A 24,494-nucleotide genomic window follows, 5' to 3' on the forward strand; every position below is an offset into this window, starting at 1 on the left:
TTTTTTTAAATTTTTTTTTCAACATTTATTTTTTTTTGGACAGAGAGAGACAGAGCATGAACGGGGGAGGGGCAGAGAGAGAGGGAGACACAGAATCGGAAACAGGCTCCAGGCTCTGAGCCATCAGCCCAGAGCCTGACGCGGGGCTCGAACTCACGGACCGCGAGATCGTGACCTGGCTGAAGTCGGACGCTTAACCGACTGCGCCACCCAGGCGCCCCGGAGATGAAATATTTCTTCATGAAAGTTACCACGTCCCCTGTCCTGTTACTTTGCTTCTAACTAAAGTTAGCTCTGGTTGATAATATATAATGACCTGGAGGGATATGAGAATTAAATGGTTTGATATAAATCATCTTCATTTGTAAAAGTTAGTTGAAGTGCTAGTCATTTTAAATGATTTTTTTTTTTTGTATTTTGAGGAGGAAACACTTTTATTTCCTAAAGACACTTCATGTATAAACACTGTGGTGTTAAAATAGAACATCAAATAATTCTCTTTCCATTTGTAAATGATGGTCTTCACAAATTAACCCTTCAAGAGTATCTTTTTAGTTACTTTTTGCACTCATCAAACCACATGCATGTTTAAACAACACGTTTACCAAGCTACACAAGCTTTTGGGCCTGTTTTAGCTACTTCCCTTTCTTAGGTATTGTCCATATAGGTTGACAATTGAATGTGAAATGAAGATGTGAATTTCATTGGTTGTGAAAAATGACCAGCATTCACAATTATCAAACATCTTCAAAGAGTAAACACTAAAATTTATGGAAATGGCTGCTAGATATACAACTGCAAGAAGCTTCCATACTGAACTTACAGCAGCCTTTCAAGAAGAAACAGGGACACTAGAGGGAAATTGTCTGGTTTGTTTTTTGTGTTATTCCAACTGGTATTCTTATGAACACTGAAGACACAGATAGTCCCTGGTTACAATATAAATATTTGGTTGAAATTGGGCTTGTTCTGTTTTTATGGTTTCATAGACAATAGTTCATGTTAAGTTTCCAGATGTGAAATGGAAAAATTACTGGTTTGTGCACAACTCTGTACTTTAGTGACAATGTGTGAACATGTGAACTAAATAACTAAGGGGTAACTATAAGCTGTTAAGTTACATAAAGACAATAGTGAAAGCCTGTTAATTTATTGACTGGTTATTATATTTATCATATATTTGGATGACTATTGAAGGACAGGTGAAGTCTTATGGGAATAGTTTGTTCATAGAACAAGGTTAATAACACTGATTATATTCATATATAAATATATTGCGATATATTTAAATATATTTTTATATTAAATATAAAATAATATATTTTATAAAACTATTTTATATATTAAATAGATTTTATATTAAATATATATTTATATTTATAATGCGATGCAATAATGCCAAGTCTTGATGTTTTCTGGTATAATTCAGTAAAATAGTTCTGAGCTAGGGATCAGGACACACTTTATGGGGAGTGGTTGATATTGATATAATGGCTAATTTATTACTAAAAATATATATACAAAATTTGTGGCACGGTTTCCTTTTAAACTAAAATAATTCAAGCTAAAGCCATGATAGTATAATTCTCTCTTATACTAGTATTCCTGCATGCTCTAAGTGGGAGTTAAGAATGTTCGGGGTAGGGTATGTATGTATATAAAAATATTTATGTATTTTCATATTTGTATGTTTTGTAGTTGGGAAAAGTATTAATCAGCCATCAGAAGAGGTGCTGCTTGCCTTGTACATCCTCTTGGGTGGGCACCTGCTTCTAAACCGTGGTGGTAGCATCCAGTTTAATTAGAAAACAAAATAAGGTGAAAATGAATGCCATACTGTATATAATCCCACAAAGGCTATATAAACTTTACTAAATATTTATCTAACATGTATACATTTTATTGCTGCCAGTTAGAAGAGGACCTGACAAGGCCTAGTCCTGACTGAGAATGATTTTTCCATGAGTTTAGATAATATTATCTGTGTGTATGTTGTTAATACTCAGTATAATGTTACAAATAATATACTAATGTAAATATAATGTAAGTATACTGACAGTCCAAAGCCCTAATTCTGGGATATAGGTGCAGCCCTTGTCCAGGAAAATGTCTGTTCTCTCTTTTTATCCTGCTTGCGCTCTCCTGGTCCCATAGCCTTCGTGCTGCTCAAGGTCCAACTGGTTACTTCTCAGCACCGACACTAACTGCAAAGTGCCTAACCTAATCTAGGACTATTCCAAGTGCTGATGTTAAAATAAGAAAGAATATTTACCAAGAATTCTGTTAGCTCTGCTTTATGTCCTTGACTTCCTAATCTTCTGCATTGTCAGTTGCTCTTTTTTTTTTCAATATACTGGGTTTTTGCTGTTTTAACTGACTTGTATGTATGACTGAGTGGTCATGTCCAAACTCTAAATACTTACCTAGAATTACAATTTTGCAAAAATTAAATGTCCACTTTCCAGCCACTTTATATATGATAGGACTTGGTCCAGTATCCCAGGGTTTAAGTTGTATAACTAGCACAGTAGTAATAACTCTTTTAAAAATAATCATATCATCATAATTAAAAGAAGAGCAAATTACTGGCCATTGGAGCCATCACAGAAAGCTTTATAGAAAAGTGAGGCTTCATGTTTCTGATTCTGTGTCTCCCTCTCTCTCTGCCCCTCCCCCCGTTCATGCTCTGTCTCTCTCTGTCTCAAAAATAAATAAACGTTAAAAAAAAATTAAAAAAAAAAAAAAAGAAAAGTGAGGCTTCAGTCAAGTCTTGAAGCATAAAATGCATATGAGCAAGCAAAAAAATAAGCAACATTATAGACTGGAAGAAATAATTGAGGGAAGACGTGAGGAAATTGGCCTGATAAGGTATAAGAATTTATCTAGGAAGACTTGAGCTACATTATGGAAGATTTCGGACATTAAACTGATTATTAAATAGAATGAATGGAAAGTAGGAGCTTTTAACATATTTTTGAGCAGAAGCTCCTTGGGTGGCTCAGTCGGTTGAGCATCCAACTTGTGATTTCATCTCAGGTCATAATCCCAGGGCCATGGGATCAAGCCCAATGTTGGGCTTTGTGCTGAGCGTGGAGCCTGCTTATTAAGGTTCTCTCTATCTCTCTGCCCCTCACCCACACTCTTGCTGTGTCTCTCTAAAATTAAATAAAATAAAGTATTTTTGAGCAAAGACAGCTTAATTTAAGGAATATTAACCTGGTGAAATGAAGCTCATTGAGTCAGGACATCTGAAATCTGTATTATGGTAGATGTGAGGTGAGAGGGGCTTTTATTTGAGGTAGGGAGAGTGTTAGGAATGAGAAGCATTTTATAGAAAAATTGTGAAATTTAGTTTCTATCATGACATGAAATTCTGAAAAGCATTTTTGAATTTTGGTAATTAGGAACAAGATAATGGCAGTGAAACTGGAAGGAAGAATTCTTTTGAAACAATAGAAGGACGAAAAATCAAAAAATGTCAGAGCTTTATATGTCAGATCTGAAGCTAGTTATTTCCATATGACCTATGATTATTTTTTTTTAGCAACCCTCCAAAATTGATTGGTATTACATTTACTTTCCCAAATGAGGAAGAAGAGATGTTACAAAAGATACTCAAACTCACACAGTTAAGTAAGTAGAACCAGCAAGATTCAAACCCAGGCTTGTTGTCTCTGGGCCAGCTTTCAATGAGAATTGGAGAAATTGTTTGCCCACAGTGCTCTGTGACTAATCCGCCTGCTGATGGGGTTATGTGTTCAGTGTGTGCCTCTTGCAACTAAGACTTGAGGCCAAGCACTCTGTGTTGTTCACAGTTATACCCCCGTTACTTAGAACTGTGCAAAGCAAACAGTAGGCCTTCCGTAAATCATTTTTAACCAGCAAAAACAAAGGAACAAGCACATAAACAAGTCACAGAGATGGTGGTAGAAACTGAGCCTCTCAACTCACATTTCCCTTATTTGTCACAGCTGACCACAGTCCCTTTTACTTGGTTTTCAGAACCACCACACGTGTTCAAACATCGGCCAATATACAAAATGAGTAATGGTGCTTGATGTGAGGAGTTTGTACAACCAGTGGCTACTCCACAATGCTTGCTTATAGAAAATGCTGACAAAATCTAAAAGCACCAAGAAAAACCTGCTGAGAAATAACTTTTTCTTCTTATCCACTTTCTTAACTGCCACCCTTCCAAAACAATAATAGTTGAAAGAAATAAATTGGATTCGACATAATATTCCCTCCAAGGCACCATGATTTCTTCCCAAGACCTAGTAATGTATGTGTATGGCTGACTTTTGCATTTGCTTGACTCTTGATTTTATATACTCTCATGAGGATTTAACTTTCTTCCTCATTATTTGGCACTTGACTAAATAAATAGTGATCAAAGCAGAAAGATAGGTTTTTGCATGATGGTTTGGTACTCCCCCTAGAAAGAATGTTCTGGCCTTCAGTGTGTTTATTTTGCATCTAGGAGATGTTGGGACTCATTGCCTTTAATAACTTAGTCCACTGAGCAACTAGAGACCATTGTCTTTTGAGATCTGATGCATGTTTTTAACGCTATATACTATTTTTTTGCCAATGGACTACATACAAGGATTTTATAACCCCATTTACTGTGACATTGATAAATGAGCCAGTTTCTTCTCTATCCTGAAAAACTTAAGTGGAAGAAAGTTCACAGATCCTTTGTATCTTTGCATATAACATTTGTACAGACCCTTTACTGATGATAGTTTTTATTTTGTGTCTTTTATTATCTTTTTGAAATTCTTAGTACATCATTTTCTAATGGTTTAAAGGCTGACCTTGTGTTTCTGAGACTGTGTATATAATAAACATATTCTTTGACATTCAGAACTCTGCCATCTGTTGCATACTATATGTTCATGTATATATGTATATTTAAAAAATAGTTAACATTTATTACAAACTTATACCTAAGTACTATAATAACAACTTTATATATATCGTCTCAGATAACTCACTAATCATATGAAACAGATTTGACTGTTATCTTCTTTTTTAAAACAGTATACTTTATTTTTAGAGCAGTTTTAAGTTGATAAAAAAAATTGAGGGGTACCTGGGTGGCTCAGTCAGTTAAGCATCTGGCTCTTCATATCAGCTCATCATGATCTCACTGTCCGTGGGATTGAGCCTGCTTGGGATTCTCTGTCTCTCTCCTCTCCTCTTCTCTCTCTCTCTGTCTCTCTCTCTCTCTCTGCCACTCCCCTCTTCTCTCTCTCTCAAAATAACTAAATAAACATAAAAAAAAAAATTGAGCCAAACATGCAGAGTTCCCATATACACCCTTACCCTCCTACCACCCTACAATTATCAAGTTGCATTAGTGTTGCACATTTGTTACTATTGACGAGCAAATACTGGTGCATTATCATTAAAGTCACAGCTTACATTCGGGTTCACTCTTCATGTTATGTATTCTGTGGGTTTTGACAAATATATAATGACATGTATCCACTATTACTGTGTCTTACAGAATAGCTTCATGGCCCTAAAAATTCCCTGTGCTCCACCTATCTTCGTATAATAGAGAACATTACAGCTAAGAGATGAAATAATTTACTCAGGGTCACATGGCTACACACATGGGGGAGCTGTTCTCCCTGCCTAGAATCTATGATCTGAACTAATACATTATACTGCCTGATTCACTAGAGTTATGTGATTATTTTAAGGAATCCTAGCTTTGTAAGATTCTTGCCAAGTCTTACTTACTTCATGGAAGTATGCTGTGTGTGGGGAGCATTTTGCCTATACTTTCCTTTTTTTCCTTTGAAGTTAAAATGTCGTGAGAAATATTGCAGGGAATAAACTTTTCAATTATTAGATATTTGGTGAGAGTTGTGAGTTAAAGAGAAGTTATGACTGGAGTAGCAATGGAGATGTCAGATGTCTGTTGTCTATAGCAGAAGCTGTATGTAGGCTGCATCCTCCTGGCTAGGGCAATGGGTGAATAAAGGATGTAGCGACAGTGAATTTAAAAAAAAAAATTTCTTAATATTTATTTATTTCTGAGACAGAGAGAGACAGAGCATGAGTGGGGGAGGGGCAGAGAGAGAGGGAGACACAGAATCCAAAGCAGGCTCCAGGCTCCGAACTGTCAGCACAGAGCCTGAGGCGGGGCTCGAACTCACAAACCATGCGATCATGACCTGAGCCGAAGTAGGTTGCTCAACCGACTGAGCCACCCAGGCGCCCCACGACAGTGAATTTTTTAAGTGAGTGAAATGAACAATTTTTTTTTTTTAAATGGGTGAATGAGCAAAGTTGAATGGAATGGAGGGTATTAGATTAATTACATACCTTTACCTTCAGATGACGTATCTCTCTAATAGTGGTTTAAAAAATATATCTGAAGAAAGAAAACAACATTATCTGAAGTTCATGTGGTAGATAGTGTGTGTATAAGTTAGAAGGAACAGGGAGATAAGATCATTTCTCTTTACTCTGAGTGCCTGTTGCCATTCTCAGTCAGCATGGATCTTCATTCCAACCTTGCAAGACAAAACAGACTTGCTCCAGGAAAGTTTTTCTCGGGGCTGTTCTCCTACCTCAAGCCACCCCTTGTATTACTCTGTAGCAATTTTGGTTCAGAGGCTATAAGAAGGTAAAGAATATGTAGTTTAGGATCTGCCGGGATGGATATTGTTTCATGAAAAGTTGGTTGATTGCTTATAAGCTTTCCCCCCTGTTTTTTTGCTTATTTTCTTCTAGGCATGATGGTAATGTTTACTAAAATTAAAACTAGAGCTAGGAAGAAGAGTTGGCCTTAGATTAAATCCTGGTGTAGGAGTATTTTAGTGCTGAATGACATCAGCAAAGATAAGCAGTAGTTGCTTGAGAGGCAACAAACTGTGACCTAGTTTCTTTATATGTAAAGTAAGCCATTAGGATAAAATCATCTCAAAAGCTAAAATGCCCAAGATTCTTTACAAGGAAGAAGAACTGAAGAGGAAACAAATCGAAAGAAAATAAAATAGGAAATGAAAATGATGTTTTCCACCATTCCTTAAAATTATCTCATCCTTTTGGTTTTCATGAAACCATTTTTTCACTTTTTTCTCTTGCCTTCCTGGCCTCTTCTCTTATCTCTTTGATCAACTCTCTCACTATCTTTTCTTCTCATCTTGGTGTTTCCCAAGATTCTGACTTTAGTCTTCTCTCTTGGCATATTCTCCTTATCATCCTTGTTTAGATAAAAACAAAACACTTTTTTTGTGTGTGTGGTGATTACCAAGTAGACATCAGTCTACTTACTTCATTTGGGTCCAGGAGGTAAAGAATCCTTCATGATCTACTGCTGAATCATCCATTTTCTCTGTTTTTCAAGGGTCGTAAGAGTGAGGCTGAAAAGTTCTTCTTGAAGGCTATTGAGCTGGATCCCACCAAAGGAAACTGTTACATGCATTATGGTGAGTGGTTGATAGTTTTTTTCCATGTCCTCCCCCCCTCCCCATTTACCGTTAATGTTGATATGAGATTTAGGATTTGCTGGCAAAGAACATTTTGAGAGGGCATAGACTTCATTGCTACAGATTGAGCCTCATGGTGTAGTCCTAGTTTTTCATTCAAAGCAGGCATGTTATAGAGGGCTATGCATTATATTTTCCATTAATAATTTTCGTAGGACTTCAATGGGGAGAGGCATTTTCACAGTTGTTTCTTTCAAGTCCAGTGTAAAGGGTAAATAAGGTCTCATCAGGAAAGCATCTTGCTCCTTGCCTGATGCTTGGTATATAACCAGAATATTAGCTCTCTTATATTTGTGAATGATAATATATTGTTCCTTGAGTATATCATTTTGAAGTTTCAGAGGTTTAAATTTTGACCACAGAATCTTGCTTTCTTGCTTTCTGGAAAATATAAATGTACCCCAGCCTCTAGATACCTGAGATTTGGGTCAAGGATAAACCATAAATGGTATAAAAGATGTCTTTCTCATGCAGTTCAGTCTTTGCCTTAATCAGTACAGAATGGACTTATATAACAACTCTGTCACACTCCACTCTATCATTAGGAGTGAGTCATGTGTTAAGTGAGGTGAAGTATATAGCTGGTTTGGTGTTGGGTAAGATGTACTTATTTCTACCAGATTTGTAGTTGGAATGGCTTTCAAGGAACCGAAAGACATTCACTTTTGCTGATCCTTTGGGGGAAAAAATGATTTTTTAACCACTTTTGGCTTTGATGTGTTATTATCAAGTAGTAAGCTGAAAGATGGGTGGTGATTAAATCTTGAGGAAAAAAACCCTAATATCCTTCTTCTTAAAGTTAATTCTTTCTTCCATTTTACAAATAGTAAAAATAAATCAGTGACAGGCTCTGAGTGTAGAAAAATGGAAATAATAGAATGGAGGATACACTTAACCAACCACAAGTCCATTTGCTTATTTACATTTTGCATATATGTTTATAAACTTAGGGTCGTGATGCTTTATCTTACCAGCATAACACAGCATGTAATTCCACATGGGTTATTGCATAACCACTCCTGATTTTGTTTCACGATGCAGTGTTATTGCCATGTTAAGTTGGCAGTCAACTAATTTAAGTTTGCTGCAGAATATATTTTATTTTTACAGGATTTCTCATATGAAGTATTTTAAATTAGACTTTCTCATGCATACTATTTTGGGTACCCCTACTGTGCATTAAAGTAGGTCCATGATTATTTTCCCTGAGTGCTAAAGAATCTCTTCTTATTGCAACTTTTGAAGTAGAATTTTTTCCCCTATCTTGCTTTCTGCATTTCCTTTACCTCAAACTAATTCTACTTAACCTTCTAATCTTATTTCTATAATTTTGTTACATGCTTTAGATATTTCACAATCAATTCCTTTAAATTTCATATTGGCTTCATTTGAATTGCTAGGGGAAAAAATCACTGTTGTGTTCATTTTAAGAGTTTGCCCCCTTATTATTCTGACTTGTCTGTCTTTACCTATTTCTCTTTTTAATTTATTATTGTTTTTATATTACATCCTCCTGAATTTTTTTTTTTTTTTGTTTGTTTGTTTTCAGTGTTGGTGGTAGTGAGTAGTTCTCCCATGAGAAGATTTTGGATTTAGTTTTAACAGAAAATGCAACAAATTCCTTATTGTCTAGGTTACATGAAAGACAGTGATGATAACACACATCTGTAAATTATGTATTAAAACTGATTCTTCTTAGCACTCCTGGATTATTTAAAAATTTTTAGCACACATACATTGTTAGAAGTACATGTATTTTCTATGGGAGGAATGACTGCATAATTCAATATAATTTGATGAAATCATTTCAGTACTTTTCCCCACGCTGGAATGGGAAATAAAAAGGACTCAGGCTGAAGCATCAAAAAGTGGTAGTTAAGGCAAAATAATCTACAAACGGACAGAAAGCCCATACGGAGTGCTTCATACGCCTGTCTCACTGTGCTCATGTTATAAAAAATGTACATTTCATTTGAGGGAAATCTACTTCAAATGACTGAATTTTAAAACTGGAAAGTTGTTTTCAATGGTTTAATATAATCTGTTTAACATAATCTGTTGTACAAATAAATTGACTGAAGCCTAGAGAAATGGCGTTGGCTTGCCTAAGTTAGTTGAAGTAAACTAACTTTTGGGTCCCTTGATAACCACCAGTGCCTTTTCTTCTCTTATGTATGCTCCATTTCTTTCACAACATTGGGAGACATACAACCAGATGTGCGGGTGGGTAAGTAGGCCGATATTTTTGATTAGTAGGTCATTCTATGCAATTTTAGAGTGCCAAATTCATATAAATCATAACAGCTTAAAATGTTTAGGGAAGGATTTTTATTAATTTTAATGTGTATAAGATGTGTCTAATGGTAGAAGGTACTGTTTCTTTTTCAGAAAGTGAGTAGGGCTATGTAAGAAATAAATAGGGTGATGTCATTTTTAGAAGGTGATGTGGTGGGAAGTGGGGTGCTTCTTGAAAGCAAGCAGGCAAGTAAAACATTTGTGAAGAGGTGACATTTGAAATCTATAAGTGTGAACCAACTCTTTGAAGAGCCAGGTAACAGCATTTCAGACAAGTAACAAAGTTCAAAGTCGTAGGCAAGAGCAAGCTTGTGTTCACAGTAGAGAAGGAAGGCTAATGTGACTGGATTATATTAAACCAGATGGGAAGGTGGGAGGACAAGGCTTAGCTCTGTCGACCAAGCTAAGGAGTTTGCATTTTCTTCCTAGGGAAAAAGAAGGGACTCTGAGGAGAAGACAGGATTAGGGGAAGGTGGAGGGGAACTCTATTGCTATGTTTTAGGCAAAGAAGATAGTTTGGACTTGGCAGTAGTTGTGGGAATGTTAATATTTATATTGAAATTATACACTTACCTTCTTTAGAAAATTCTAAGATAATTGAGAATGGAGAGTCCCTGTTTTCCGTTTTTGCGCCATCAATATCTAGCATATTGCCCTACTCACAGTAATGTGTAATAAATGTCAGTTGAGCTCAGTTAGAGGTAGTCTCCATTTTAATTGGATATGGATTCCAAAACGGACTGAAAGTTTGTTCCATTAGCATTTTTATTACTTCTTGTACTGAGAACGTACATACTATGATTTCTCGATCAACTTACTGGTTATAGATATTCTTAGGATATTTATACCCACAGATTGAATGACTAATACTTTCTCAGCTTAAAAATAAATGTTTAAATGAAATATACATGTTATTTTGTGTCTTTTTATAAAATGCTTTTGCAAACGCCCATGAAAATGCCAGCATGGGTGAATTTTGTTCTATTGGAGATTCACTCTCCTGGGTGATTATGTGCTTGTGATTTGCTTGTTAATGATACAAGTGACTTTGAAAATACTATGCAGTTGGGACTAGACAGAGTGAAGTACAGGAATTTATATTGGCTGCAATGGCCATTAGAAGGCAGTGTTTAAAAGTATTCTCAGTTATTTGCATTTTTAATCCACTAGTTTTGTGTTTTGGGGAAGAGATTGCATTGCAGACTGTCTTTTCTGCTTCAGGTTGGCTTGCCACAAAGAAAGCTAGACAGGTTTGTAAAACTGGTTCAGTAAGTTTGTCAAATGTAGGGCCCTCTAAGGGGCACCTGAGTCATTCAGTCGATTAAGCATTTGACTTTTGATTTCAGCTCAGGTTATGATCTCTCAAACCATGAGATCAAGCCCTATGATGGGCTCTGTGCTGACAGCGTGGAGCCTGCTTGTGATTCTCTCTCTGCCTCTCTGTCTGCTCCTCCCCCTACTCGTGGGCGTGTATGTGAATGCCTGTGCATGTGCACACGTGCTCTCCAAATAAATAAAAATAAGTTTAAAAAAAATGTAGAGCTCTCTGGTCCCTGTAGTCTCTGGGATGAAGATTCCTTATCTGTAAAGTGTGAACAAGTTGATGTGGGCTTTCAAAATGTGTTTCAGTGCTAGGATTTCATGTTGTTGCTAATATATACTCAATTTCTCACTAATCGTTCATCAAAACTTTTAAGGAATGTATAGAAAATATGTTTCAAACTATGGTGTCAGTAATAGTATAATGTTACATTCATAATGTCATCAAGCTTACAGTGTACCCCATGTCCATATGAAACAAATCATCTGAAGGCTTTATGGAAGGTAGTTTATAAATGTCAAAGATGAGGATTTGGTGGCTTACTGTCCCATGTGGGCCTGTAATTCATGGAATTCTCCATGGATTTCCCTATGGCTCCAATGGAAAGTTTCTGCCAAAAAAATAAAAGTTAAGACAAGAGGTCTCTGTCTCTGTCTCTGTCTTTTTTTTACAAATTACTAGAAAAACCATTTTGTCAAAAAGATATATTGTAATTTTTCTTTATGTGCTTAGTAGTAAATTTTATGTAGATCGAAACAAATTAAATCAAAATGCATTTATTATGAGATACCTACTATGTATACATCTGGGTAGATGGAAATTCATTAAATATTAAGGACAAAAGCATAAAAAGTGAAAAGGAAGCAGAGTATGATAAATGCTATCAGAAGTACTCTTTTATGTTGACCTTGGATGGTTTCTTCTTTTCTCAGCAACCTCTTGACCGTACACCTTTCCCCTCATTTTCTTCACTTGGGTTACTCTCTCTGGGTGAAGGTGTTCATTCCAAGAGTTCAGCTATGTAGTGATGAGTCCTGAACCTCTTAATCCAACTTAGTATTTACTAAGTTAGATGTAAGGAGACAACAGGGAGCTTGCAAACCGATGAGGGAGGCACACGTTGTAAAAATAATCATTTAATTATAATTACAATTGGTTTTATAAAGGAGATATAGTATAATAAAGGGGCCTCGATTTGGGAGGCTGGGGTGCAGGAGAACTGTGCCTGATGAGCTGACACATAGGCTATATTTGAATGAATAGTAGTTCACCAGAAAAAAAAAAAAAATGGAGGAACAAGTGGATACTTTGGAGAATAATAAAGCCGAGAAAATATTTGAGGCAGAAGGCACAGCGTATGTCTGGAGAATAGGTCAAGGACAGAACTAGGACCATAACTAGAAACTCTGCGAAGATACATTCTGGTTCCATAGAAGGAAGAACATCCAACTTAGGAGAGCTTCCAGGTTAGGAAATGAGTGCCCATTGAAGATTTTTCAACTGTAGATTTTTAAGGATGTTAGAGAGAATTCAAGCAATGGGAATGGAAAAGGACTGGTCCAGACAACTGTGAAATCATTTCTAATGTGGAGAAACAGTCATTTTGTTATTCTTCCTCTTGAACCCAAAGAGAAGTATAGAATTTTTAAAACTGTAATTATCTAGGTTATTATTTGGCTCTACTATCAATTTTAGAATCCTGAAAATGTCTTATTGCATTTATTCTGGGTTTTTTTTTATTTTGTCTTAACTCCTATGAGTTAGGAATAGATCTCAATGCCATTTGATTGAAATAATGGAAGTTCAGAATTTCCAAGTGACTCTCTGGATCCTAAATTTTCAACATACATAGTGGGAGAAGAACTTGAAAAGTCCAGAACTTTCTACAATTAAAGTTCTAGTCTGTTTGTCTCTAGGATACTTTATATGCCCTTAAATTGCATTTTAAAAAGTAGATCCTTGTGGAAATTGTTAAAAAATTATATTTGATATTTCATCAGTGAACACTATAAGAGAGGAAGTTGAAAATATGTGATAAGTCGAATTGGTAAGAGGTGTGTAGTTACTTTTTATTATCATAATTAAAGCTAGTCAGTAGGTGGCAGTTAGCTGAGGTTGAATGTGTTGTAACATTTTATTTTTAATCACTTCAGAAACTCCAAGAGTAGTTTTAAAAATTAAATAGTGAACGAAATAATGGTGTTTCCTTGATTTAAAATGAAAATACATTTTTGGTGAGTCTGTGCAAAATTACATTGAGATAACGGTTATGTTTAATGCTTAAGACCAAAATATTTTGTTAAAATATCAGTATTTGTGTCTCTTTATTGCTCCAAGGACAGCACAGACAGTTCACAGGTATATAATTAGAATATGATGTTTCTAAATGTCATTCCAAACTACTTCGTTTCTTACCTCTGAATTTTTATTTTTAAATTTGTTATTACTACAATGTGTCTAATAGGTTAATATTATTTAATCTTCATACCTGGTGTGTATTTTATGTGAGGTATTTTTGAAAGCCTTTTGAAATTAAAACTAACCATGACTAAAATGGGAAAAACAGGGAAGGGATTCTCTAAGCTAATAAGCAAAGAATAAAGGAAAAATTAAAGGATTAATGTAAAAAGAAATACAGTAAAAGGACAAGCAGGTAAGTGATAAATAATTTCCATAAAAGCATAAGCTAAAACATCTGTCTACTTAAAACATGAGAAACTATAAAACTACAAGGGAAACAGAATATAAAGACCAAGGGATATGAACAAATAATTCCCCAAAGAGGAAATATAACAGATTTTAAAAGATAGGTAAACATAGAATTTCCTTAGAAATAAAGAAATTCAAATTCAAATAGCAATAAATTCCCTTGTTACTCTAGCATTTATTCTCAATAATTCTCTTGATAATATATGTTAAGAAAATATTTTTTCTGTGTTTATTAACAAAAGGTAGTAATTGGGCCATACCATTGCTATTTATTAGAGGCAAAAATAGGAAGGCATCTAAATGCCTGAAAAAGGGAAATGATTAAATAAGTTATTGCTATTCCCATTTGATGAAATATTTAATATCCTAAGTTAAACTTATAAAGAATATATAACACAACTGCCTATGTTAGTGTACATGAAGAGTGATTAAATTTTGAAAAATAACCACATCATTGGAAAAGCAAAGCAAACAAAACCAAAGAAGCAATTTTAATAATAGATGTTTTAGCATTTTGGACTCTTGCAGCCATTTTTTTTTGCAGGCTTAATATTTTCTGTTTATATTTTCTTTAATGAGTATATTTATTATGAAGGAATATATATACTTGATAAAATGTGAAAGAACAAGTGTCTTAAACTATTATTCAGGTATTTGGTAGAAAAGATAGCAGGAAAATTATTATAGTAAACAAATAATTTTCCAAAACTTATTTGACAGAACTCAACATGTAGAATTTCAGATGTAAAAATTAAATGAGATAGGAATAAAAAGAGAAAGCCATCTTGCCTGAAATCTCTACTAAGTACCACATTTCTGTGATGAATTCATCAAATATAATAATAACACAAGCATTTACTTAGGGCTTTTGTGTCCTGAGAAATTCTTGTGGAATTCTCATTTAATCCCCACAAAAGCCAGGTGGGGAGATTGCTTGACTGTCTCCATTTTACAGAAGAGGAAAGTGAAGTCATGAAGCTGTAAGATAAATTACCCAAGACTTCAGTGCCAGTTAATAGTAGAGGCAGCATTTGAACCAAGGGACCCTGACTACACTGTCTATGTCAACAGAGGACATGAACAGGTATATTTTCCATCCACAGATGCTCTACTGGTAGGTTTATTGATACATCAAATATATATCAAATACACTGAAAGTTGGGACTCACTCCCCCCCCCTTTTTTTCCCATCCCCTTGGGTGTTAGGTTTTCAAAATATGGATTTGGGGAGGGCACAAACATTTGGACCATTGCACCCACCACATTTCCTTGTTAACTCTAAAAACAAAAAGAATACTATTGTTATAAAACATAGGATTAAGACGTTTCACAGTATTAAAACGATTAAATCAATTCAAGTAATATGGTATGACCTGACACCAGGGTTTTGAGAATTTCCACGAAGAAAAGTATTTGGTGTCATGCTGGGCACATCTGTGCTCATTAATGCTAGTGCTATTATTGAAGCTCAGTGTTCAACAGTTATGTCTTTGCACCAATGCTGGGTGTTTTTATGTACCTTTTGTTGTTTCAGCAATCTAACACTGTGCAGAAATCATATCCTCTCTATTTTACATCTGTGGGATTTAAGGTATCAGGAGTATACGTGGCAGCATTTAAAGGCCCTATGCCTAGCTGGTTGGCAGAGCAAGGATTTGAACCTCCTTTCACTCTAAAGCCTAGGATATGTTTATGGTTTGCCTTGCGCTTTCAACTGTATGCACTAAATGTGAGCCTGGGGAGTCCTCAGTGGTGACAAAGACCCAGAATGCTGAGATTTTGGAGCACTGCTTGGGGGAGAAACACAGGCATGGAGCTCTCATAATCATCTACTTCAAGGCTGTAGGAAGGAAGGGCAGCTTGAAGTCATCAAGGCAGGGACAGAACCTGAGAGGTACAGAGAGAGAAAAGAGCTCATGTAAAGAGGAAAGAAAAGGAAAGATAGGAGGCAGGGCACCAGATGTCACCCCACACAGTTGTACTGACATGATCTCATTTACTCTCCCTGATAACACAGCAAGGATATTCTTGTTTGTGAAGTGAGGAAACTGTGGCTGCAAATCAAAGAATCATGAAAGTAACCCGAGTGGCCTTGCTCCAGAGGTTCCCGTACTGGCTGCAGTGCCTCACATAACAAAGATGGTCAGTCAGTATTTTTGCAGTAAAAGGATGACTGCCGAAGGACGGATTGGCCTTTAGTTAGTTTTGCTCTTTCCTTTTCTCATCTCTGCTTCCATTTTTTGCATGGGAATAGAGTCCACTTTGCTTTAAATTGTAACTAGGTGATGCTTTGTTAAGAAAAAGGTACAGTTAAGTTCTGCCTCTGTTCATTGGGGCTGCTGTAACAGCACAACATAAACTGGGTGGTTTATGAACAAGAGAAATTTGTTTCTCACAGTTCTGGAGGCTGCAAGTCCAAGATCATGATGTATGCAGATTCAGTGTCTGGGGAGGCCTACTTCCTCATTGACAGCCTTCTCACTGTGCCCTCACATGATGGAAGGGGCAAGGTAACTCTCCGGGGTCTCTTTTATGAAGAGACTAGTCCCATTCATGAAGGCTCCAGGATTTCAACATATCAACTTGTGGGTGGAGAGAGTAGAGGTACAAACACTCAGACCACGGCAACAATTTATATATGCATATTATTTTGAATCTGTCTTTGTATGGGACTCAAGAAGCCACAAAAGCAAGGTGATAAGAACTGAGTTAAGCTTTAGATTAGGGATAGGGGGGTGTAATGGAGTTTGGAATGTAGCTCTCCCAGCCCCTCTGTTAATTGCTCCTTCAACATGGTCTACCTTTTGCTAGCTTCTCTGTTCCTCAATTTCTTAATCTAGAGATGATTGCTACTGCCTCAGCTTGTGAGGATTTATTGACAATTCTGTAAAATAACTAGCCTGTCATATGTGCTCAGTTGTCACAATGACCATTTATTATTTTAAAATGGAATAGGACCCATACGGATACCTTGCAGAATGAATGAATCCTATAGAAAAAACTTTGGATAAGGTATATAAAAAAGAGACACAGATCAGGGGGAAAGGGGACAATAAAAATCTAGATACGAAGAAAAAGAGGACTCTGTATCCATCAACATGAAGACAGAAAGAGAGAACAGAAAAGACACAATTGCTTGCAAGAAGAATGAGTATTATAGGTAACAAGTAATTGGGAACAGAGTGAGAGAACGAGCAAGGAAGGCAGAGAGGGAAAAAGAGAGATACTGGTTTTCCAGCCTTAGCTATTTGGATTTGGTGATGGAATGCACTTTGAGATTCTTGTTTATGTTCTGCCTTTCACTTAATTGAAGACAGTTGTTCCCGAAGTTTGCTACCCTGCCATTAACTCTTCTGTGCCTCAGTGACACATCTGTGAAGGAACCCCTCAGAAGAGTCCATTGAGATGGTGTTGGAGGGCAATGAGGAGACTCAGAGCTCTTCCTAGGAAAAGGGTATAAGCATTTGGCTCTGGGAGCCACCCCTCTCCATTCTCATTGCCATCGTAAGTTAGTCTCAGAGGCACACCCCCTTCCTTACTGACTTCCCCTGTGTTTGAGACCTTATGTCTACCTCATTTCTTTCCTTACAACTCCCTTGTCTAGCAAATGACACTACTCACCTGTATACTTTGATTAGGTCACACTCTTCATCTAGTTATATCTTTCCCTTCGTCTTTAGGTGGTAAAACTCCTCAGATTGTTTAAAGCCCAGTGTGAGCTTGTTTTCCTTCATACAGTGCATTGGTTTATATAAAATATATATATATTATTTACATTTATAGTGGGTTGTGAGGTTTCTCCCTCCCTGTCCCTCCTCCCACTCCTTCTTTCTCTGACATCTTTTTACTTTCTCCCCAGTCTCCCTTCTTCTCTTCCTCGCCTCCTTCTACTTCTCACTCTTAATCTGACAGTCTTCATAACTTCCTCAATATTTCTCTGGCATTTCATAACCCTTCTGGAAAGAGGCAGGGGAGAAATAAATGTAATAAAGCATCCCGAGCCTTCCTGACCTCCTTTCTACTTGAGCACAGAGCCTTGGCCTGCTGTTCCTCTAATCTCCTTTGCACCAGACACCTTCCTTGCCACCTGTCCAATTCAGGGCAAATTTTTGGTCTCGTGTTCATACAGGGACAAATAGGGGACCTCCCAACCTCAAAGTGACCACTCCAGATTGATCTCCTGGGTATCCCTTTCCTCACTCACCTGGTCCACCTGTTTTCTCGGCCAGTAACCACCACACATTTATCACGTTGGGTTTGTCTCAATAAACCAGAGCTGTTATTAAATCAGGCTTCCAAGAGTGCAAAAACACAAAGCAACAAAACTAATAGAAGGGAAGGGGAGAGAGACTGGTTTTAAAGATTAAGAGCAGGGACACTTGGCTGGCTTAGTTGATAGAGCATGTGACTCTCTTGATCTCGGGGTCATGAGTTCAAGCCTCACATTGGGCATAGAGATTACTTAAAAAAAAAAAAAAAAGTAAGAGCATACCTGAAATGCAAAGGATGCTCAGAAAGGGAGACACTCAGCAACCCTTCCTTCAGAGAAGCAAAAGGGAAGGTTCCCCTCCATATTTTTAATCCTTCCAAGTCTAATTAGCATACATTAAAACCTCTCGTTAGCAGCATCTTCTTTGGACAGCCAGTCTAACTCCTGAGCATCGGATTACCCCCTACCCTATCTTATCAGGTGTTTGTTACTCACCTTCCTGAATAGAAACATTTCGGGCTTGCTACAGTTCCACTTTACCTGCCTGGCTTGTTGCCATAAGACATCAACAAAATCAGCTCAAATATATCTACCATCTTCCAGGGTTTTCCCCTGCTTCAATCTGCTGAATTTTTAAAAAAAAGATTAGATGCTTCTGGATATTGGTAATGTTCTTTTTCATGATCTGGCTAATAATTATATGACCATAGCCACTTTGTGAAAATTCCAAGTGATACCCTTACTTGTCCCCTTTGTGTATATTCAACTTTGATTATAAGTTGAACAAAAACCAAGTGTTTACACCATCCAGACACAATGCACTTAGCTTGTGATACCTTACATCTCCTCAAATTTACATCTCTTTTGCACTTAAAATATCTCCATAATCTCCTCTTTCCTCTACTAAATTGGAACTGTTTCAAGGATAAATGTTGCATTTATCTTCCCCCTTCTCTACTGCCAGTATCACCATATCTTATGTGTATTAGGCACGATATATGTTTCTTGGATTGGATAAATTAACCTATTGTTTCTTCTTCTTTTCCCAGACTACTGAATTTATTCCAGAGTACAATGGGGTATAATAGATTTTAGTCAAATTGCATTAGTTTGAACTGTTGTGGAATTAGTATATCTTTGAAGGTATAATTGATGTCTGAGTTATTTGCCATGTTCTAAGAGAAATTCGGGAGATCTAAAACCAGGGCTGCCATGTTGCTTATATTCATAGAGACCTCACTGTGAATAGCAACCTTGGAAATTTTGCAGTACACAGCATGTATGGCCATTTAGTGCAGCCCTGCCTAAAATCACTCTTAAGGTGAGAGGATATGAATAGACAAGTGCCTGGTGACCTATGCTGGCTGGACTCTAGCGTACACTTGCAGATGACAAAAAGTAGCCACATGGGGACATAGGTAATTCATTCCTGTTATTGAATGTGTATTTATTAAATCCCCACAGTGTGCCAGGAAGTAAGAGAGTGAGTCACTCTGATATCTGGAGAAAGAGCTCTCTAGGTGGAGGGAATGGCAAATAAAGACTCTGAAGCAGGAGTCTTTGTTTCTCCAATGTGTTAGACAAACAGCAAGAGGCCAGTGTACGTTGAATAAGTGACCAAGAGGGAGAGTAGAAGGAGATAAAGGAGATGAGGTCAGAGAATGGGTGGAGGAACTCCCTCCTGACTGTATCAGGCAGTGTAGTCCAAGATAAGGGACATTACATTTCCCTAAGTCATCTGTAGAATGATGGTCTTTGACTCCCGTTTTAATAGGATCATTCTGACTGCTGTGTACCCTTTAGGGTCAAGGGCAGCAGTATGGAGACTGGTCAGGAGGTAATTGCTGCAATCCAGAGTGACATGATGGCTTGAGACAAGGTGGTAGTGGTAGAAGTCAGACAATTCTGGATCTATTTAGATATCTGATGTCCTCTGCCAAGGGGAACTATTTAATGAGAATGTTAAGTTCACGGTGTTGTTTTATAAATAAGATTTTCATTTGCCTTTGAACATTTTTTAAAGCTACATACGAATGATTTTTCCCAAAGAGAATTGTATTAGCATGACACCTATTACAGATTGTTTTAGCTCTTTAATTTAGTTACATTGATCAGAAGAGTGACTTTTTCGTATATTTTAGTAAAAAATGCCAATCCCAACTAATCTAGGGAGTTTATTTGCAGAATTTTTACAAAGCAGTATTTGAGCCTTAGGCTTAAGGCCAACTTATATTGTGGATTTCTACCTTTCAGGCAGTTTTCTAAAGCCCGGAATTAATGAAGGCTTGATCGTCACCAGTTTGTCTTATTGAAACATTGATAAAAATCTACCAAGTTGTTTAAAGGGGTCAGTTAGAGAATTATCCAGAAAGGAAATGGTATAACTGTAATTCAGAAGCACTTGAATCTAGAACTGTCAACTGCTTTTTCCCTCTGCCTTTTTTAGCCTCTGGGGAGACTTCAACTTTTTGTATCTGGACCTCTAGAGAATGCTTTCTCTTTAAATACCCTTTTCTGTATTTCCCTACTCAGATTACTTTCTTTCATTGTAATTTCTCATCTTGTTTTTGCCTTTGTTATTCCTTTGATTGAAGACAATTAAATAAGATGATGATAATTAACTTGGGTAAGACAAATTATAAACCAAAGAAATAATGATAAAGCATGGTAGTACAATGCATACATAAGAACAAAATATATTTTACTTAAGATTTTCATAGTTTATTTGAAATTCAGCTCAGTTATCAAACACAAAGGATGTGCTTGTTTACTATATATGAAAGAGAAGTGATTTCTCATAACTGTTCTACATATGAAGGATAAAATTCTTAAATCTCCTTATTTTAAGAGTTTGAAAGAGTAAACTTGTATTTACTGCATATATCTTATTGATATAGATGTATCTTTCTATCTACACGTGTATGTGTAACCTGGCCATTATTTTTTGTAATATAGGGAAGAATACATGTAGTTGATTGACCAAAAAAACCTCAATCTAACTGGTGACTAATCCAGACAGAGCATCCAGATTATGGTGCAAAATGTTTATTTTGTTGTTCCTATCAGATACTGGTTCTCAAACTATGGACAGTGGAATAGCAGCATCAATAGGTACTAGTAAAAAATTAAAGTCATATTTATTACTCCCTTGTTGAATGAATTTGTTAGAGGAATGAATATACAATGGGGAAAAGTCTCTTCAACAAATGGCATTGGGAAAACTGGACGGCTACATGCAAAAGAATGAAACTGGACCACTTTCTTTCACCATACACAAAAATAAACTCAAAGTGGTAAAAGATCTAAGACCTTCAAGTAAAAGACCTGAAACCATCAAAATCCTAGAAAAGCCCATGGGCAGTAATTTCTCTGACATCAGTGATTCAGAGAACACTCTAGAAAAAACAATGTTTTTCTAGATATGTCTCCTGAGGCAAGGGAAATAAAAGCAAAAATAAGCTATTGGAACTACATCAAAAAAAAAAAAAAAAAAACTTATGCACAGCAAAGGAAACAGTCAACAAAACTAAAAGGCAACCTACTGAACATGAGAAGATATTTGCAAATGACATATTCACTAAAGGGTTAGTGTCCAAAATATATAAAAAATTGATACAACTCAAAGGCCAAAAACCAAATAGTCCAATTAAAAATGGGCAGAAGACATGAATAGACATTTCTCCAAGGAAGATATCCAGATGGCCAAGAAACAAACGAAAAGATGTTCGACATCACTTATTATCATGGAAGTGAAAATCAAAACTTCAATGGGATACCACCTCACACCTTAGAATGGCTAAAATCAACAACCCAAGAGACAACAGGTGTTGGCAAGTGTCTGGTGGGAACAATAATATACAAAGCTGCTGGAAGAGTGAGTTGAGGCAAAGTCTTCCAGAAGGAGTAAGAGCAAATTTTGTTCCTCATTATTCCCCCAATGACTTATCAATATAGGCTTTTTGAATAGTTATTAAAAAGAAAGCTAGGGGCACCTGAGTGGCTCAGTCCGCTAAGCGGCTGACTCTTGATTTCAGCTTGATCTCATGGTTCGTGGGATCAAGTCTCTTTCTGCCCCATCCCTGTTCACACACTGTTTCTCTCAAAATTAAATAAATAAACTTTAAAATTTTAAAAAAGAAGAAGAAACCTAGTGTGTCTTTATTTCCCTATTTATGTTGGTTCTCTGTATTTAAAATGCTTATTGCTCTTTTCCCCATTAATTTTGGGCTATATTTCAAACAAACAAACAAACAAACAATCATTGTATAAGATAACAGAATAATAATTCACTTTCAACCTCGATTCTCATTTTCAAGTTCAGTTTAAAAACAGACACCAAATGGTCCACACTGCATAATATTTTATGCCTTTATCATAGCAGAACACTAATGCTGGGATATTGAGATATATGGTTCGTCGAGAACAGAAAGGGGGGAATTATGCAAATATCTAATATGCTGCGGTATTGTTTTTCTGAATGTTAATATGATGAATGAATTCTGCTGTTAAAAATGATCATATGGGGATTTTTTCTGTTACTGTTTAGTAAAAATTACATGTTTCATGTGGTTTGGGGACCTTGCAAAGTGTGTAAATTGCATTTTGCATGGCAAAGCTGACATAAAGCAAAAGAAATGTTTTAAAATAATGATAAAAATTGTGTATTTAATTTTATACAACTAGTTAATGTTGTCATCCTTTTTTGTTGTTGTTGAACATTAAGATATGTTTGGCTCCCTCCCTCTCCAACTTTTTTTTTTTCCTTCCCCTCCCCCATGGTCTTCTGTTAAGTTTCTCAGGATCCACATAAAACTGAGAGCAAGCTGAGGGTTGATGGGGGGTAGGAGGGAGGGGAGGGTGGGTGATGGGTATTGAGGAGGGCACCTGTTGGGATGAGCACTGGGTGTTGTATGGAAACCAATTTGACAATAAATTTCATATTAAAAAATAAAAATAAAAAAATAAAACTGTGAAAAAAATAAGAAAGAAAGAAAGAAAGAAAGAAAGAAAGAAAGAAAGAAAGAAAAAGAAAGAGAGATGTGTTTGGCACTGACATAGCTTGAAAGGCTTTGCCCTTGGGGCTTTGCATCTAAACTGACCTCTTAAACCACCAGTATCATTATCTGCATCACACAAGCTTCTTGCCATTGTCCTCTGTTTCTGTGTGGATAGTGTAGGTATCATGTCCCTCTTTTTTCTCTTTTTCTCTTCGTTTTCCTTTATATAGTTTTTTTCTTTTCGGACCAGAGCTAGTGTATCTTATCTTCTTTACCCTCTATAGTCTGGAGTAATGAATTTTACTAAATAACCTTCATTATTCAGTTAATTGTTGTATTTTCCTAACTATTAATACAGAATACATTTCAGAGTTAATAGCTGTCTGGAAAGGGAAAAGAACAATTAATAAATCCCTACATTATCCTTTGTTTAAATATCACATAGTAATTAACATTTGTTAATGCATTTACTTGGGTGAACATTATTTTTTGAAGGCAGGTGGCAATTAATATTATGTGTTAATTTGAAAAGCCTATAATAAGGGGTGCCTGGGTGGCTCAGTTGGTTAACATCTGACTCTTGATCTTGCTCAGGTTGTGATCTCAGGGTGTGTAGGATCCAGCCCTGTGTCAGGCTCTGTGCTGACAGCAAGGAGCCTGCTTGGGATTTTCTCTCTCTCCCTCTCTGCCCCTTCCCACTCATGTTTCTCTTTCTCTCTGTCTTTGTCTCTGTGTCTGTCTCTCTCTCTCTCAAATAAATAAATATTTTTAAAAAACATTAAAAAGGAAAAAGGAAAAAAATACACACCTATAATAAGAGTAACTGAAGAATGGGTTTAGCCTGGTATCCTCTACTAAGACATAAATGATGAGATAGTAATAATTCTCAGGATGCCATAGAGTATCTTATTCTTATTTTATTTTGCTGTTTATAAACAGCATATACTTTCAGTTGAACCTCATATCAACACATTTATAGTTAGTATACACACAAATTTCATAAGTATTGTGTTCTTCTATTTATAAATGTAACTGCAGTTGGTCCTTGAACAGCATGGGGGTTAGGGGCACTGATCACTGCACAGTTGCAAATCTGTGTATAACTCTTGACTCCCCCAAAACTTAACTACTAATAGCCTATGGTTGACTAGAAGCCTTACTGATAACACAGACTGTTAACACCTATTTGGTATGTTATGTATATTATATACTGTATTTTTAGAATAGAGTAATTAAGCTAGAGAAAAAAAGTTGAAATCATAAGGAAGGGAAAATACATTTCTAGTAGTGTACTGTATTTGTCAAAAAACAAAGCAAAAACACAACTACGTATAAGTGGACCCATGTAGTTCAAACCTGTGTATTCAAGGGTTAAATGCATTTATAAATCTGTGTCCTTAATAATCTTCTGACCTAACAATTATGTTTATTTTGAGGCATGAGAAAGGCATAG

At 36.3% G+C, this 24,494-nt stretch overlaps 1 protein-coding gene across 1 annotated transcript in view; it reads left to right on the plus strand.

Moving 5' to 3' along the window:
• Window positions 1-24,494, plus strand: part of TMTC2 (transmembrane O-mannosyltransferase targeting cadherins 2) — a 397,116-nt gene that overhangs the window by 305,137 nt on the left and 67,485 nt on the right. Inside the window, exon 9 of the mRNA XM_047066931.1 lies at window positions 7,368-7,449. Within this exon, the coding sequence (XP_046922887.1) occupies window positions 7,368-7,449 (82 nt within the window). The remainder of the gene's footprint in view (window positions 1-7,367; window positions 7,450-24,494) is intronic.

The sequence above is a fragment of the Lynx rufus genome, unplaced genomic scaffold (assembly GCF_022079265.1).
Source record: "Lynx rufus isolate CCGP_SWC_20201006 ecotype Redwood Valley unplaced genomic scaffold, mLynRuf1.p SCAF_7, whole genome shotgun sequence".
NCBI lineage: Eukaryota > Metazoa > Chordata > Mammalia > Carnivora > Felidae > Lynx > Lynx rufus.